At 37.3% G+C, this 17,540-nt stretch overlaps 1 protein-coding gene across 7 annotated transcripts in view; it reads right to left on the bottom strand.

Annotated features, from left to right (window-relative positions):
* FERMT2 (fermitin family member 2) overlaps positions 1–17,540 on the bottom strand; it is a 62,150-nt gene that overhangs the window by 44,004 nt on the left and 606 nt on the right. For 4 of the 7 annotated variants that reach the window (XM_012724533.1, XM_004681863.2, XM_004681864.2 and 1 more), the window contains exons 1-2: positions 17,341–17,413; positions 16,834–16,999 (exon numbers count right to left, since the gene is read on the bottom strand). In XM_012724533.1, the coding sequence (XP_012579987.1) occupies positions 16,834–16,990 (157 nt within the window). In that variant the 5' untranslated portion in view covers positions 16,991–16,999; positions 17,341–17,413. The other 3 variants (XM_012724534.1, XM_012724535.1, XM_012724532.1) reach the window with 2 other exon arrangements.

Here is a 17,540-nt window from a genome sequence, read left to right as displayed (position 1 = left end):
TGCCTCATCCTAGTTTACAAAGTCCCCCAAATATAGCCTGTGCTACTCCTAGGCTGCTTCAGCCACACCTGCCTTCTCTTTATTTCAACAACTGTCTAGTAAGTAAAGCTCACTCGTGCCTCAGTGGTTTTGCACATGCAATTCTACTCTTTGAATATTTAATTTCCTCCTCTTATCTTTCAAATTTTAGTTTAAATTCCATGTTCTCAAAGAAGTCTTTCTTAGTCATCCTCAGATGAACACTATGTCCTATGTCCCTCACAATTCTGTTGCAGTACACTGAGGAACCATTCTGCAGTTTGTATTTACTGTTTGCTATTCAAGGGAGAGGGCAACGTCTTTCTTTCCTACTAGACTACAAACTCTGAAAAGACAAGGTCAGTGTTTACTTTGATCACTGTTATGTTTCTAGCACCTAGCACAGTACCTGACATAAAACAGTTGATAAATGAATCTCCATACTGAAAAGTTTTAAGGCACTCCACTTCTCTAAGAAAACATTAATCCAAGAAAAGTAAATGATTCTCAAGAAGAAATATAAACAAAATTAACTGAGTTGTACATTTAAAAAATACATTTTATCTTCCTCAATTTCAGCATTCAAACATGCTCTATATTAAGAAAAAGTGCAACAGATTCCCCTAGATGTGGGTAGTCAGAACAACTGACTTCCTTTTCTTTCTCACATCTGAAAAGGATGAACTCCTTTGGCTCAGGACAAACCCTGCTATGCAGAATGACTGTCCTTACAGTTCATTTGTAAGTCTTAAGAGTTCAATTTCACCAGACAGACAAGATCATAAGCAAGTTTCCAAATTAAGCTTTTAGCCAACTAAAAGACCCCAAATTATGTTACTAGGAGTATTATACCACACTTGTGTACCATAAGGCTTCTTGTGGACTGCATGAGCTTTATTTGAAATGTAAAGAAAGCTGCTACTGTGACACCTGTGGAGTGCAGGCTGGAGAGGATGAAAGGGAATGTTTCCATTACATTGTGAGGGTGGGGCCCACATCCACTAAAGTAGGGCACATGTCTACTTCCCAGTTATAGGTCCAAAAACTCCAGCTACAATTTTTTTCTTTCCCGGCTATAAGCTTTCTCTCCTCTCTAAGCTACTGATAATAGTAAAACTTGGTTCTGTTTCCCCTCCAATTTATGACACAGTATAATTCTAATGTTTCTGAGATGCTACTGTCAGTAATATGTAAAAACAGGGGTTGCCAGTAAAATTAATGCTTATAAGTAATTTTTTGAAAATTATCTCTGTGACATTATCCCTAATAGTCACTGAATATATAAAGGGCATTAAATATTAACTTCACTATTCAATCACATCATCTTTTGTTCTTAAGAACCCCTTACTCGCAGCCTTTTAGATTTCTCTCCTCCCAAATTCCTTTTAATTTCAGACTCCTCCCTTGCTTTTAGGATATGCATCTTGTTCTCATCTCTTTAATTACTCAGACCTTCAAGAAAAGGAGTGGAAGCAAAATGAAGAGTGTGACAGCTCTTCCGATAGTAATCAATAAATGAAATAATAAACACCACATGCCAGGCACTGCTCCTGGTCATGCCAATATAAAATTAGTGAGAATTCCCATCCTAGAAGAACTCAAGAGCCCAACTGAGGCACACAGACAAGTATGATGAGGTAAAAACATACAAGAACATAACGCCACAGGATCAAACAACTTTAAATGTGAAAGATTGGCTGGAGTCTGAAAAGAAGATGACATTCTGCCTAAGTGTTCAGAGATGTGGGAGTTCCCAACATGAGCTCAGAGGAAATGGCTCTCATTCATATTGCTTTATGAATGTAAGAATGATGGGATTATGGAGAATGAGTCAGGAAAAAAAGAACAAGGCAGATAAAATGTACCATAATATTCGAGAAGCAGGACCCTGACCTAAGGCAAGAGGTTAAAAGGAGAAAATGAGTGTGAGGGGCAGGTCTAAGTTAGCGTCACAGATCTTGCAGTTGAAGATGAAGACTCGCTTTGGTAACAAATGGATAATATTATCATCTAGTATTTGTTTACTGGACATTTAGTATGTACCAGTAACACTTAAGATATTCTCATTTAATTGTCACAAAGGTGCTAAGCAATGACTATTTTAATCTCTCCTTTAGAAATGAAAAACCAAATGACTTGGTCAAAGGCCTTAAAGCTAGAGTAAAAAGTTAGGATATGAATCCAAATCACTATGATTTCAGAAGTACTCTTAAATAACATCCCACTAAACAAGATAAAGTTATTCAAATTAAAAGAATGGACATGCTGACTTTGAGGGACAAAAGGCTGATGTTAAGGTTTATTTACATTTCATAGCAAAATCCATATTATTATCCTGTACATTTCCTGTAATAAGGGGATCAGTATAAGATAGACTGAACAGCTTTATGGAGATTTATTTATAGCAAGTAAAATGGCAACACCAGGTCTTGTCAGAGGGGACCACAGAGCAATGAGAAGTGAGACAGGCTTCACAGGGACTAGCTGCCTTCTTTCCCTTTCCTCTCTCCGCACCTGCCTTACCAACCTCGAAGTAAGGGCCTGCACTGCTAAGAGGAAGCTTGTGGGACAGATTTTAACACTGAAGGCAAAGGACTGCAACCGAGTAAAATTTTGGTGTGAGAGTTTTATCAAACTTTTGTTAAGTTTCATACCTTTGATCTTACTATAACTATATATATTACTATAACTCGTTTATAGTTTGTATCTTTCCCTCCTTTACTACCACAGAGATACTATCACACTCATTAATTGGAAACTGAAAAAGGTTCTTAGAAATCAACCAAATCTAATTTTTTTCCTCAGATAAGGAAACCAGGTCCAGTGGAGTAAAGTGACCACTTGAGACCCCACAGCTCCTCAGTGGCACAGTTGAGATTAGCATCTAGTTCTCATAGATAATAGGTCAACTGTATAGAAGTGGTCAGCATGAAAAAAATGAGTTCACAGATTAAATTTATGTTCACCCAGCTCTGCCAAAGATAAATAAATGTGTCCCATGTACAGAGAAATCTTGTTACAAGAAGGAGACTGATATTCCATTAGGGTCTCACAGAGCAATGGTGAAAGTCATTCAAACCATTACATATCTCCTTTCCAGTATAATCCATATATTAGAATGTCTATTTATATAATGGACTTCATTCCCCACCATACACTTAGCAGTTCATCATCAAAAAGCTAAGCAATTCAAGGTATATCAAAAGAAAGACAAGGTATTATGCCAGAAACTTAAAGCCTGGCCACTGGAAACTGCCATTCAAAACAGAGGAGGACCTGCTGAAAATGTGCCTTTCTAAGCAGCTCATTTCCAAAACACCAAATATGGAGGAACATTCTTAATGCCTTTAATTGACTAATAGCAACTGCAGACAATAAAGCTGAAATCTATTTAACTATGTGAAGAATGTAAAATTAAACTGAGCTTAAAACAAGTGAAATACACAGATACCAGTCACAAAAATGTGACATAGAAAAAAGTATGAGACTACTCCTGTATTGGAAATTAGATTATATCATAAAATGGACACTATTATCTAAAAATAAGAATACTTTTCAAGTCACTCCTCTGTTCTTAAGATTGTCCTAATTAACTTTTTTAAATCTTACTCTAGGAGGTACCACCTAGGTGAGAGAACCACAGTGACAACAGGATTCTCAGCAGTGCATTCTACACACCACTGTCATCTAGGGCATAATCAAATTTTCTATAATATGTGTACTAGCAAGTATAGTCCTGATCTTCCACATTTATGAAAATAAGAGACAGAAGACTTTTTAAGAGTCTCAACTCCAATGGAGCTGAGTAAGATAAAAGCAACACTGACAGTGAAGCACTCAAATATTTAATAACTCAATATTCCCCACTCGTCCCCACCATTCAACAAATAAAATGGAAGACTGTACCACAACCATACAAACAGTAATTATATTATGCTAACTTTTAAATTTCTTAAAGTAGATATAGCTCTCCAAGTCCAATTTTACTTTTTCATCCCCTTCATTTTTCTTTCTAGCCAAGCACTCCAGAACCTACTTCTCAAGCAACTGTTAAATTTATCCTTTCCTCACCTTCTACACTGTCAGATTTAAGTGTGTATCAAGAAATGAAAAAATAGAACTGGTATTTAGTGCACTGTAATTTAAAACATTAGAGGTGTAAAGTGGTAAAAACTGACCAAGAGTAGTTTAAGTAGGGTTTGGTTATACCTTGGCAGATTGTTGTACTATTTTTATGCTAAGTTCTTATATATGCAGTTATATTTAACTCAGATTTCACTACCAGTATTAGCACTCTGCTGCACATAATTTATCTTTGTTGGCCAATTCTCACTTTTGAATCATCTGTATTTGCAAAACATCTTACAAATTTATCAGTGGGAAACAAAGAAGCAACAGGACTACAGATGTATGAACTATGAGTTGATACACAATTGACTAATCATGGACAGACTGAAATCTGCTGCTGATGGTGTACATCTGTGAATTACATAGTGGTTTGTGGACTGAAGAGCTAGAAGCAGTTTTTACTTTCTGCAATTAGGACTACAGACTTTGCTTCAAGCTCTTCAGTCCACAGACCACTATGTTAATCACAGATGTACATCATGATCTCAAGCCCCTTTTTTCCTACTTTAAGTCCTATAAGGCATTTATTCCTCAAACACTTTTGTTGAAATACTCAACAGTGAGATATCCCAGAGGTCTGTTAGATCCTTAAGAAAATAATAATTCTTACAACTAGTACTATGTTCCAAGAACTGTTCTAAGCCCTTTATAGATATATGTTCATTTAATCTTCACCATTCTATTATTACTTACAAGGAAACTAAGTCACAGTAATGTAAATAACCTGGCACTAGGTCACAAAATGTAAACTAGTGAAGCCAGTATTCAAACACTCGCAGTCTGGATTCAGGAAACATTCAGAGAACTCAGAGTATTTACACAAAACTTACAAAAGCAAGAAAAGAAGAGGTTTCTGGTTAAATACTAAGGAAATAAGTGAATTAATCTACAATTAAATTTACATTTTAGGTTTACACAGTATTGAAGGATAACTGAGGCTAACTTTGAGTTCTTAATAATTTACCAATTACTAGAAATTAGTGTTATCCCACTGTACTTAAGTCTCACATCAAATCAATGCAGTACAAACTGCAGTCAAAACAATATGAGTTTAAGTGAGATTTTTTAAAAATCAAGAGGTTAGAAAGACATGCCAAGTTGTATCTAAGTGGCTGTGTTCTAGGCTATGTTTTTATTTTCTATCTACCTATATATGTATTTTACATCATTGTTCATTTTTGTGCAATGTATGTTTGTATGCTTTCTCCCCTCAGGTGAAGTCCCATAAAATTCCCACCACCAATTCACCCATGAACATAACAGCCTCTTACGTCTTCCCTCCCCTATTTGGAACCCTCTCTCTTCCCTTCCCCTGCAGAACATCCCTGATTTATAGTTGCCTGCTAATTTTGGGCTTTTTAAATTTATTACTAAAAAACAATCCCTTACTTGGTTGCCCTATGTTCCTCCTGTAAGTGAAACCATCTGATATTTTCTTTTTCCTTCTGGCTTATTTCACTGAGCATAATCCATGCTGCTGTGAGTGGATGAGTTTATCTTTTTTTGATTGCTGAATAACATTCCCATCGTGTATACATACATCTTCTTGATCCTGTCATGTATTTTGGGGCATTTGGGTTGTTTCCGTAGCTTACCTACTCTAAGTAGTACAGTGACAAACATAGGGGTGGATGTATCCTTTGTGCAGCAATACACATAGGGGTACCTATATCCCTTGGGTGGCCGCCTACGGGGAGAACTGCTGCATCCTATGGCAGCTCCATTTTCAGTAACCTGAGGAACCTCTTCAGCACTTTCCATAGTAATTAGGCCAATGTGCATTCCCACCAGCAGTGAAGGAGAGGGCCTTCATTCTGGTTTTGATATGCATTCTCTGATTATAAGTGATGGTGAACATTTTTCATATAACTGTTGCCCATTTGCATTTTATCTTTGGAGAGAGTCTTTTTAGCTTGTATGCTTATTTTTTGACTGGATTATTTCCTTTGTTTTGTTAAGTGAGCTCTTTTGTAGATCTTTGTGATCAGTCCCTTATCAGTTGCTATTATGCACAGAAACTGTCCCATTTAGTAGATACCTGTTTTGGTCATTGTCTCTTTTGCTGTACAGAAGCTTTTTAGTTTGATATAATCCTAGCTGTTTGTCTTTTCCCTCACTTTCTTTGCTTTGGGGGATGTGTTACTGATATATATGTCATGTAGTGTTTTGCCTATCTTTTTTCTTCTATATATTTTATGGTTTCAGTTCTTGTCTAATTCTACTATCTATTTTGAGTTGGTTTTTGCACACAGTAGAAGGTAGTAGTCTAGCTTCATTCTTTTGCATGTAAGCAGTCCAGTTTTCCAAGCACTGTTTATTGAACAAACTGTAGAGGAAGTTTTTAAACACCAAGAAAGTTCATCTTTTAAAGAAAGCACATGCCTAAATCAAAGTATCAAATTTACTGGAGGTGAAGCAAACCTCTCCTATCTTGTCTGCTGCTTCCCTCAAGCAGTGTATTTTGGTAGATCTGCTTGTTCTGCTCCCCACTCTGTACCTCTGGTGAATCGTCTCACCCTCTCACACCTCTAGCCTACACCCCAGCTCTTCTATGCAAAATTAAATAAAATTTATTAGAAATACTCTCCGCTTTAGCATGGTTTACTTGTACATATAAACTATAACATAAAATTTACTGCTTCTAAAACATTCCTAAGATAGTATGGAGTATTATTTGGCTTACGGTTAAGAGACACATTCCCAATCTCTTATAAAAAGCTTCAACTCAGTAAAACAAAGGGGAAAAGTTGCATACTGTTAAAACAGCCTGAACTGTCGCCATCATCATGGTTACATTTATAAAGTCTACTCCAAAGATTTCATATGAATTAATCTAATCCTTGTAATACTGCAGTAATAAAGATATTATTAGTACCCCACTTTACAGACAAGAACCCAGACGCACAAACTTAGGTCACACAGGTCAAGTTGAACAGCCAGAAAGAGGAGGTGTGGGCAAGGGATATGGCCAGTGCCCCCACACAGTGTTCTACCACAGCCACAGATCACCAAGGCCTACACAAAACTTTTGTAATTGACACCGCAATTATTTGTTTTTTTCCAAGTTATTTTTAATCTCAAAAGATTATGAAATTCTTAAATCCAAACCAGGAACTACATTAAGGAACATTAAGCTGGGAGGCACATATCCAAGAGACATTTTCCTCTACAATCAATAATGCTGGCACTTTTCTGGTGTTTTATTCATAACCCTAAGTGTTCCATTAAGAAAAAGATATCAAAGTCATCATTACACTGATGCTTTGAAATTATAACTGATTTTTAAAATAGCTGATGTATTTTTTAGTTACAAGATAGGATAAAAATAAGGTAGTTAAAAAGATTTACTATAAATTCTAAAGCAGATATCCCCTCCTCTGACTAGAGTTATCAGCTCTAACCTTGAAAACCTAAGGATGCACTGAAGCTGGCTTTTCTCTCTGACGAGGTAGCAGGTATCCTAACACAAGGAAGTAGAAACACATGCCTCACATTTTAATCAGGTACTGTTTATCTTTTTTCATATATACTAGTTAACTCAGAAGCAGAATTATTAAAATCGAGAGAAAATATTTTAAGATATAATTTTCAGAACATTTTATCATAAATATCTACATGAGTCATTATTACACCATGATTTAAATAATTATTTAAATTATTATTTAAGTTATTTAAATAATGACTGATCTTTTAATCTACAGCATACTGCTTTAGAATGGTATTTTCTAATTTAGAAAGCTGCCGTACGTGAACATTTTCAAAGAACTTTAGTATATCACAAAGAGAAAGGAACAAATTTAAATGAAATTTTACTCTGTATTTGTTTATATTTTACAGGTAAGTAAACTGAGATTCTGAAATTTGAGAGCCCTGTTTAAAAAGAAATAAAATCCCACTTATTACAAGGAATGGAACCCAGACTTAATTCTTTCATTGACATATTTGATTTACTTCACTATTGGTCCATTTTGTCTTAAAATTTAAAAAATTTAAGCTTTTTTTTATAAAAGATTTATTTATTTATGCATATAGAACTGAGGTACAGGCCAGAGGTGCAAGGAGGGTAAGAGTACTCACCAGGGACAGAGTCGGGAGGCAAATCGATGGAAATACACTTCTGAGGGGAGCAGTGGGCGGGTCAGGAGCAGTCTGCCACACCATGTGGGTCACCTCCCTGGCCAGGGATGGAACTTGTGCTGCAGTGACTGCAATAGCTTCACAGTGCTGTGCTTTAAGCCATTGTGCCATCACGTGAGAGACAAAAATTTAAGCTTTTTCTATATGACAAAAATTTGTATTCATTGGGCCATTATTTTACATCTTAGATTCTACCAAAATAAAAGTGTAGTCACATTATCTAAATTGAAATGGCACGATTATTTCCTGACACATACTACTATAACTCCTTTACTATATAAAATAGAAGCCATACAACATAGGACAAAAATCTCTGGGCTCTTCACTAGCCAGATTTCTTACATATATTTTGAAAAGCTCAATCCAGAAAAAGAAAATAATAAAATGGACTTCAATAAAATTGAAAATTTTGGAGCCCAGGGGTTAAAATCTCACCATTATCAAGATATCTATCAAAAGCCACTGTGACAAGAGTTTGATACTAGACCAGGGAGCTAACCCACATGGCCCAGCAGACCTCTCCTGACCTGCCTGCTGTTCCCCTCAGCAGTGTATTTCAGCAGATCTGCCTGTTCTGCTCCCCACTCTGTCTCTGGTGAATCCTCTCAACCCCACACCTTTGGCCTACACCCAAGTTGTTATAAATATATAAAAATAAATACAAATAAATTTTTAAAATGTATCCGGTAAAGGGCATGTATTAAAGCACATAAATAATGCTTGAAACTCAGTAGTAAAACAGCAAAGATCTGAAGACACATTTCATGAGGAAGATATACATATGGCATAGATGTGTGAGAAGCTTCCCAACATCCTGAGGGAAATGTGAATTAAATAATAACATACCACCACATACTTACTAGACTGGCTAAAATTAAACAAAAAAAGGACAATACTAAGTGACAGGTAGTATGCTAAGTAGCTAGAACCTTCAAATAATTTTTCTTTCAGTTCTCACACATGCTGATAGGCATGCAAAATGATATGGAAAAGTGTGGTAATGTATTTTAAATTGAAACATATACCCAGGTTACTAACCAGCATTTTCACTTCTAGGAAGTTACACAAAAGATATGAAAATATATGTTTATGCTAATGTTATGGAAGCTCTATTCATAATCTCCCCCAAACTAAAATCAAAAATGCCTGTTAATGGATAAAATTTGGTACAGATCCATATAACAGACTACCACTCAGCAATTTCAAAAAACTACCAACATCCCCCCAATAAATCTAAAATGTATTATGCTAAATTTTTGTTTTTAAATAAAATGTGTTAAGGGGAAGAAATCAAACTCAAAGTTATATAGTACATGGTTCTACTTAACCATGTAGTTCCATATATTAGAAAAGTCAAATGATCAGTGGTTTTCAGAAGCTGAGGGTTAAAGAGTTGATAACAAAGCTACACAACAAAACTTGATAGAATGTTTGAAAAGTTCTCATGCAGTGCTAGCCATGCCCGAGACACCATAATGAAGATCCAACCATCTGATCTGGCTGGATTGGCCGCCTGGTCTCCTGGGCTGCTTTTAACTCTCACCAAGGGATAAAGCTGCCTCAACGACCCCTTCATTGACCTCAGCTACATGATCTATATGTTCTAGTATGATTATCCCATGGCAAGTTCAGTGGCACAATCAAGGCTGAGAATGGAAAGTTTATCATCAATGGAAGCCCATAGCCAACCAAGATCCTCCCAACATCAAATGAAGTGATGTTAGTGCTTTGTTGTAGAGTCCACTGGTCTTCCTACTACCTTGGAAAGCACTGTGACTCACCTGAAGGTGGGCCAAAAGGTCATCATCTCTGCACTTTCTACTGATGCCCAAACTTTGAGGGTATAAACCATGAGAAGCATGACAGCTCCTTCAAGACTGTCAGCAATGTCCCATGTACCAACAGCTTACCCCTCATGCCCAGCAAAGGTCATCCATAACAACTCTGGCGTCTTGGAAGGACTATGACCATGTCCATAAGGCCTCCAATAGTTAAGAGTCCCCTGGCCCACTAGCCACAGTGAGAGCACCAGAAGAAGAAAGATACCCACAGCTGCTGGAAGTCTTTCCCCAACTCATCCAACATACTGAGAGTCTCCTGACTCTCCAGGTCTACCCCAGACCCTCTAGAGATGGAAGAGTTTAGGGACCCCTGCACTTTGTCATATACCATCAATAAAGTACACTTTACCCAGTCTACATATATATATATATACACACACATACACACACACACAAGCTATATCATATGCCATCAATAAAGTACACTATACTCAGCCTATATATGAGATATATATCAATAATTATGCAAGTAATTCATTACATATTAATAATAATGAACAGATTTATATTCATGAATCCAGGTATAGAATATCGGTCTTTAAAAAAATGATTACTTAAAAATATTCTTTAAAGCTATGTTTACCTCAACTGGGCATATATACTATTTTGTGACATAATATTAGCATTAATATTTTTTCCTCACTAAAATAAAAATCACTTTCATTCATTTCCAAAAAGGCCTAAAGTTTTTATGTGCCAAGAAACAATTTAACATCATTCCTTTGTTATAACTGAATAAAAAGCACTGCTCTTGTAAAATGTATTAAGTAAAGAATTAATATACCACTGAAGTCGTCAGTTATAAATTTTTCAAATCTCTTGAATACCATCATCCACTTATTGGTCCATTCCATTTCAGAAATCTCATGAAAACACAAGTTAAATAGCTCTTTGCTACATTACAGAGGCAGGTGTGTGTTTGGAAGTGGGAGTCAGAGTGGAATGATAGCTATTTTACATGCTGTTTAGAAGGCAAGAACACAAAGCAGTCCCAAACTAAGTGTCTTCTGAATACAATTCCTTACCATTAAAACTGGAATCTATTAAAATTAAATAACCCAAATCACATTTTAGCCCTGCTTTTATATTCCTATAATCAGGAACTTTGAATTCTACTAAAAAAAATAGTCACTCTTATTTGTATAGCACATATAGTTTATAGAACACATTTTCTGCATGTCTTATCTCAAAATTTTAATTCTCACCAACACTTATCAGGTTTTTTTTTTTAAATTTTTATTTTATAGACCTTAAAACCCACTCAGAATGTTGGACCAGTTGTCCAAAGATCAAATTAGCATGTGGCAGGGCTAGAATATTGTATTTTACAACTGTGTATCCCTTTAGTATCCTTTTAGTATCTTCTATAGTCTTAAGACATCAGTATTTCGAGAAATCCACCCCCAGTAATACCTAAATATTAATACCTTAATAGCTAAAAAGAAAAAATAAATCTTGAAGTATATGAAAAAGAACCTATAAAAATAATATTCTTAAGTAAAATTCTTACTGAATGTTATTTTAAAAAGGTACAAGGTGTTGAAAGGTAAAAGCTAAGAACTGTTCAACAGTCTAGCTATAAAGCCTTGAAGTACTACTACTTTATATTTATTTTAATATAATATTAACAAACCATGTATTATGTACTTCTTTAAAGACGAAGAGGTCAATTTAATGAAAACTAAATGCTAGAATAAAACCCTGGAGGGGAAAAAAAAAAATCAAAGATTACTTAGGACAATTTGGCAAACTTAATATAGGTACCTATAGTATTAAATCAATGTTAAATTTCCTGAATTTCACAATTATACTGTAATATGTAAGATACATATTTTAAATATTTAGAGACGAAGAGTTATGCCTCCAACTTACTCAAATGGTTCAAGAAATAGTCTGTGTATAGAGAGCAACTGAATGGCAAAATGCTAACTAGCTAGCTAAATAACAATGAACACGATATAATTTTCATTATTTTCAAGCTCCTAAGTTTGATATTTCAAAAGGGCTAAAGATAAAAGGCAAAACTTTTTCTTTCCATTTTCTTCAACAGCTGTTAGACATTTCAAACAAGACTTTGAGTGGGCCTCCCTGATAGTGTAGGAGTTAAGTCTCAGCCCTCTTACTGCTAGGGCCTGAGTTTAATCCTAGGCCAGGGACCCAACCCACACATGGTGCAGCTAAGCTCTCCTGTCTCATCTGCTGCTCCCCCCGGCAGTGTTTTTTAGTAAATCCCCTTGTTCTGCTTCCCACTGTCTCTGGTGAATCTTCTCACCCCCCACCCCCCATTCCTCTGGCCTGAGCCTCAGTTCTTCTAAACAAAAATAAGTAAAATCTTTTAAAACAAATAAAATAAAGGATAGAAAACAGGGCAGACAGCAAACAACACATAATGAGTCGAATTCCTCAAACTTTATTTAGCACTATGAGAATTTTAGCAAATTTACATACTGTTCTCCATTTTTAAGGACCTTAAAATCTGCTCACAGATAAAATGCAACTTCCAGTTACTATAAATCCCTAACATTTTTCTAAAGAGTAAATTTGCTGTCAGATTGTATGTATCTAACACAATTTCAATTCTCCTTAGTATATATATGATTGCATATCACCATTTTGTCCCACCCAGCTCCAAAAGATTTTTTAAAAATTCTTATAATCTTAGTGTTTCACTATGAATGCAGTGAGGGTGCTTCATGTAGAATTACTTCTGAATTATTCCCATGAATTCAGCCCTACTCTGTGAGGGAAAAAAGATGGTTTTTCAACAGCACAGACACCCCACTAAGTAAGCATGTCTTGCCCAGGCAGCACTAGCTAGGGCAAGAAGGGAGCTGTCCAGTCTTAAAGCTCTCTCCCTATGTGCACCTTGCAAAGCTCTGATCCCAGTAGAAAGCATTCTTGTACAACAAAGCCCTTAAAGTAAGTTAATTTCCTCTGGAGCTCAACTAAAACAATGAATTTTTGAAGTTCGTGAAGGAAAAACTTTTTTATTTTGCACTTCTTGTGAGATGAAATGAAACTGTACTTCTTAATCACACCAAGGGATTTTTTAAGGGTAACTGTAGGTAAGATCTAGGTTTTTTTCACACATTAATTTCACAAATTACTACGATCTTTACAATTTCAATATAAATGTGCCTATTATCTGGCAAAACATGACACATTATAGCAAAGATGACTTCCGCCTAGAGGTTACATTCAGAAATATAATCCCCAAATTTCCTAATTCAACTCCATATATTTCTTTTTAGCTATACCTGAATCACCTAACGTGTATTTTTTTCTGGATTATTTAACCTAATCCAACTTTGACCTCCTTCCTACACTGAATCAGAGATAGAAGGAATTTAGAAAAAACATAAGTCTGTTCTTCCCACCAAGCTTCGACAGCTGTTGGCTGAAGACTTTCATTGTGCTCCATATTAAAATGAATTCCCTACTCTCCAACTAATTATGAAATTTCATGAAGGTAAACATTTAATTATACAGCTTTAAAAGGATAATTTTTACAAAATGATGCTAAAATCCAGTGAAATAAAGCATCTTTGGTGTTAAGAATTCTGAACAATGAATAAACCTTTAAATACTACTGAATAAAACTTTTAATACCTCTCAATGATCTCCAGAGGAGTGTCAGGAAATCCCACAAAATTGGCCTCTTCCTTACACTATTCATACAATTATATTCTGTGGTGTCTTGTTTTGTAATCCTTATCCTTAATATTTTATGTTTTAACACCACTTTACAATAAGAAACTCTATACAAGTTTGAAAATTTCTATGTAAACTTGCAAAAAATATTAAACATTTTATGTAAAGCTTTAAATATGGATTTTTAAAAATAAGGTTCTTCACTTTGAGGGTGAGGTATAAACATTGATCGGATCAATGTTGAAGTTATTTGTCTAGCATAAAACTAGATTAAATAAGAGAAGCAAAAGTCACCAGGATATAATTCCCAAAATCCAATGCTTAATGGTATATACTGGTAAGTGTGTTTTATTCTAAGGTTTTAAAAGGTACCTTTCAGATCTTGAATTAAGTAAGAATTATTATGGTTTAATGATCATAACAGAAAACAGTTAAAAAAAACTTAACTAAATACAAAGATGATGCAGATTATTATTAAGGACACATTATGTTTTCAGCTTGCTTAGTTCAGAAACCTAAGTCTGGGATGAACACCATACCTTCACCATAAGGCTTACTCTCAGGGTCAAAACACAGAGCTGTGTCATAACCTCTTTTTGCTCACTGACATCTTTGAGAATCTACTGAAAGCTATGAAACCTTTTCCCAGAAAATTCTGTACGCGGGTGCTCATAATACAAAGTCCTAATACAACTGAGACGGAATGACTCACCATAGGATTTGTCAATCACAGGGAAATGACTGCAATCACTGATTATATGACAAATTTAGAACAAAATGCTTTGGGTATCTGTAAATACACCAATGAGAATAAGGATATATATAAGACAGGCATTCGGGCTGTGAAAATGTAGGGGAATACACAGTATCTTCTGTCCTAAGGCACCCTAATTGTTCCAACTGAACCAGAACAAGAGCCTGGTTCTGCTAAGTGTCCATCCCTAGTATACAATCATCTAAGACACAAGACCTGTGCCATTTCATTCATTCCAAGATCCAGCTTACTACTACTGACAAGCAGCCATCCGGTCCCTCAGTGACACAGCTTAGAGCTTTGGAGGGCAAGCCACTCCGAGTTCTTTTCTTATTTGACTAGCCTGGATGAGGTTTAAATGTCACTCTTCTGATGTTCTCCTCTACTTACTTACTAATCCTTAAAATAACTTACCATTCAAACTACCTAGTCCTAAAACCAGGTGCAAAAAACCACCTAGCTCTACTTGTACAAATATGAGAGCTGAAAAGACAGTTCTCTCTGGGAGTCAAAATTTTAGAGGATCAGTACTGGTTCAGTTCAAGGAAGATAAAAGATTTCCATGGACACAGCATTCCTATCTTGTTGAACTTCTTTTCTCTACATAAAAGAGTATGAGTAAAAATTAAGGTTATGGTTACTTATAGTTAGTATCAGTTGTGTTAGCAAATAGTTTATTAAGTGTTTTCTACTTAATCCTGAGGTTCAACAATAAACAGATTTAACGGACACAATGTAAATATAAAAGTCACTATTTATTCATTACATAAAACCTGGCTTTCAAGAACTACAAATTCTCTTAGTCACCTTCCACAGCAACTTTTTCTCAAAAAGAATTATCTTATTGAAACCAGCATATCAGTAAGATCCATTTACCATATAAAGAAATAATCTGAAGCAAGTGCGTGTTTCCTCTGAAGACAATGGAAACAAACAACTATATTTGATGCTTTCTTCCTTAAATCATCCCACTATAGTGCTGGATTAAAAAAGGTTCACAAATATTTTGCAGTGATTGATTTAGTCAAATCCAATTTAATAAAAACAGTTAATTAAACAAACAATACAGCATTTTCAAAGGACTGTAAGAGGTGAGTGAGAGGGCTTGCTTCCCTCCCAATGAGTCAAACAATGCACAGGCTTTTTTAAAAGAAGGGGGCTACTTTTTGGTCTTTCAGTAATTAAACTTCCTGCAGGGATACAAAGAAGGTTCACCTAAATGACTTCTGCAAATTGCATCACAGCACTATTTCAGTAAGTATATGTGGTCAGTACACAACAAGCCCTTGGTTACAAACAGATTTCCTAATAAATAACCACTTCACTACTTATCCCAAGCAGCTCGAGTAGTTTGAAGAATGCTGTGCTTAAAAAAAAAAAAAAGGCCCAAAGGAAAAAAAGAAAAAGCCTGAGAAGTCAGTGCCACATAGCACACCAGAACTGAATTACATACAAAAGGCACATGAAAGCTCAAAGACATTCCTCCCCGCATGTCTCTTCTCAGAAATCATCTATTAGAGCACTGTCATTGCTTCCTCCAGCTGAATATAGTTTCATTCATCAAAAATAAAACGCGGAGCAGAATTTTCTTACACTTCTTGTTGTTGGCTACTCTAACGCTGAAAACTGAGTTCGTTTTAGGTCATTCCAGTATATCCATTTGTACCAAATACTGTCAATCTCAAAAGTGTTTACTAACGTCTGCTTTTTAACACACACAAAAAATTAAACTATGTTATTATTAATATAAAACGACTCTTAAAGCACAGACTAGTGTTAAACACCGCTCCACCCCGTTAAGCGTGGATGACTGGAACATTTTAATACACTCCACACGTAGACAGCCTACAGAAGTTGCAGTTTCCCGTACAGTTTCTTCTTAAACAAATTTGGCATCAACCTCAATATTAAACATTACCAACGTCCAGACGCACTGAAGCTAATCACAAGCCCTGTAATCACCTCCTGACATTCACGCTCACATTTCTGTCGTGTCTTTAAATGCGAAGTCTCTAAACGTGAAGAACCAGGGAGTTTTCCCGAGTAACTACGCAATTAAGTATCTCATCGGGAGCTTGGAATCGCCACATGAAATTTCAAAGTGGGCAAAACAATACGCTAAGGGGGAAAGTTCTATTCGCCGAACGACTGAAAGATCTTATTTTGTTAAAGTGGAGTATTTGCGAAAGGCCAAAGATTTTCAAAATCGACCCCTCCCCCCGCGCGTAAGTCTCTACCCCGCCGGCCACCCCCCCCCCCAAGTCCGGGAGATCGTCCCTTGGACGCGGCTGGGATGCTACTCACCAAGTTTTTCCACCAACTTCAGCATCACCCCTCCAATGTGCACCTCCCCGGTCACTCTTAAGGTGACATCGCGGTTCAGGTCTGTGACATGGACGCTCAGTTCCCAAGTCCCATCCGCATAGCAGCCATCTGGCATCCTTATCCCGTCCAGAGCCATGGCTCCTTCCTGCGAGCACGGAGGAAATGGCTCTCGTTAGCGTCACTCCCCCAAAGGCAGGCAGATCCCACCGAATTCGCGGAGACGGCCGAGGGGGGAAGGTGGGAGACCCGAGGGTTTCGCCCGAACCTGAGGCAGCGGCGGCAGCGGAGAGGGCCGGCGGGCGGGACTGGCCCCCCGCGCCTTTCCCGGCCGCCCCAGCCTAGCGGCCCCAGCCCTAGCGGACTCGGCGGGCTTCACCTGCCGGTCGGCGGCCGCACCCCGGCCCCGGGCTACGCCGACCGCGGTTCAACATTCCAGTTCTCCGCCGCGCCCCCCCGCAGACCCCAGGCGGGGTACCGGCCCCTTACCGCGCTCTCCCGGTGCACCCCGCCCAGAACTCGCCCCGCAATAGGCTGGGGGCGGCTGCGCCCGCGGCCCCCTCCTCACCCGCGAAGCGCAGCCTCCCGGCCGGAGCGGCTAATGGAGTCCCGTGGCGCCGGCCCCTGGTCTTTCTCCCGTGCTCCACCCCTCTCCCCGCCCCCAGGCCGACCCCGGCTGGGCTGGGTGC

Source organism: Condylura cristata, unplaced genomic scaffold (genome assembly GCF_000260355.1).
Source record: "Condylura cristata isolate star-nosed mole 26May11 unplaced genomic scaffold, ConCri1.0 scaffold00013, whole genome shotgun sequence".
In the NCBI taxonomy this organism is placed as follows: Eukaryota; Metazoa; Chordata; class Mammalia; order Eulipotyphla; family Talpidae; genus Condylura; species Condylura cristata.
This window is presented reverse-complemented; position numbering and strand designations above follow the sequence as displayed.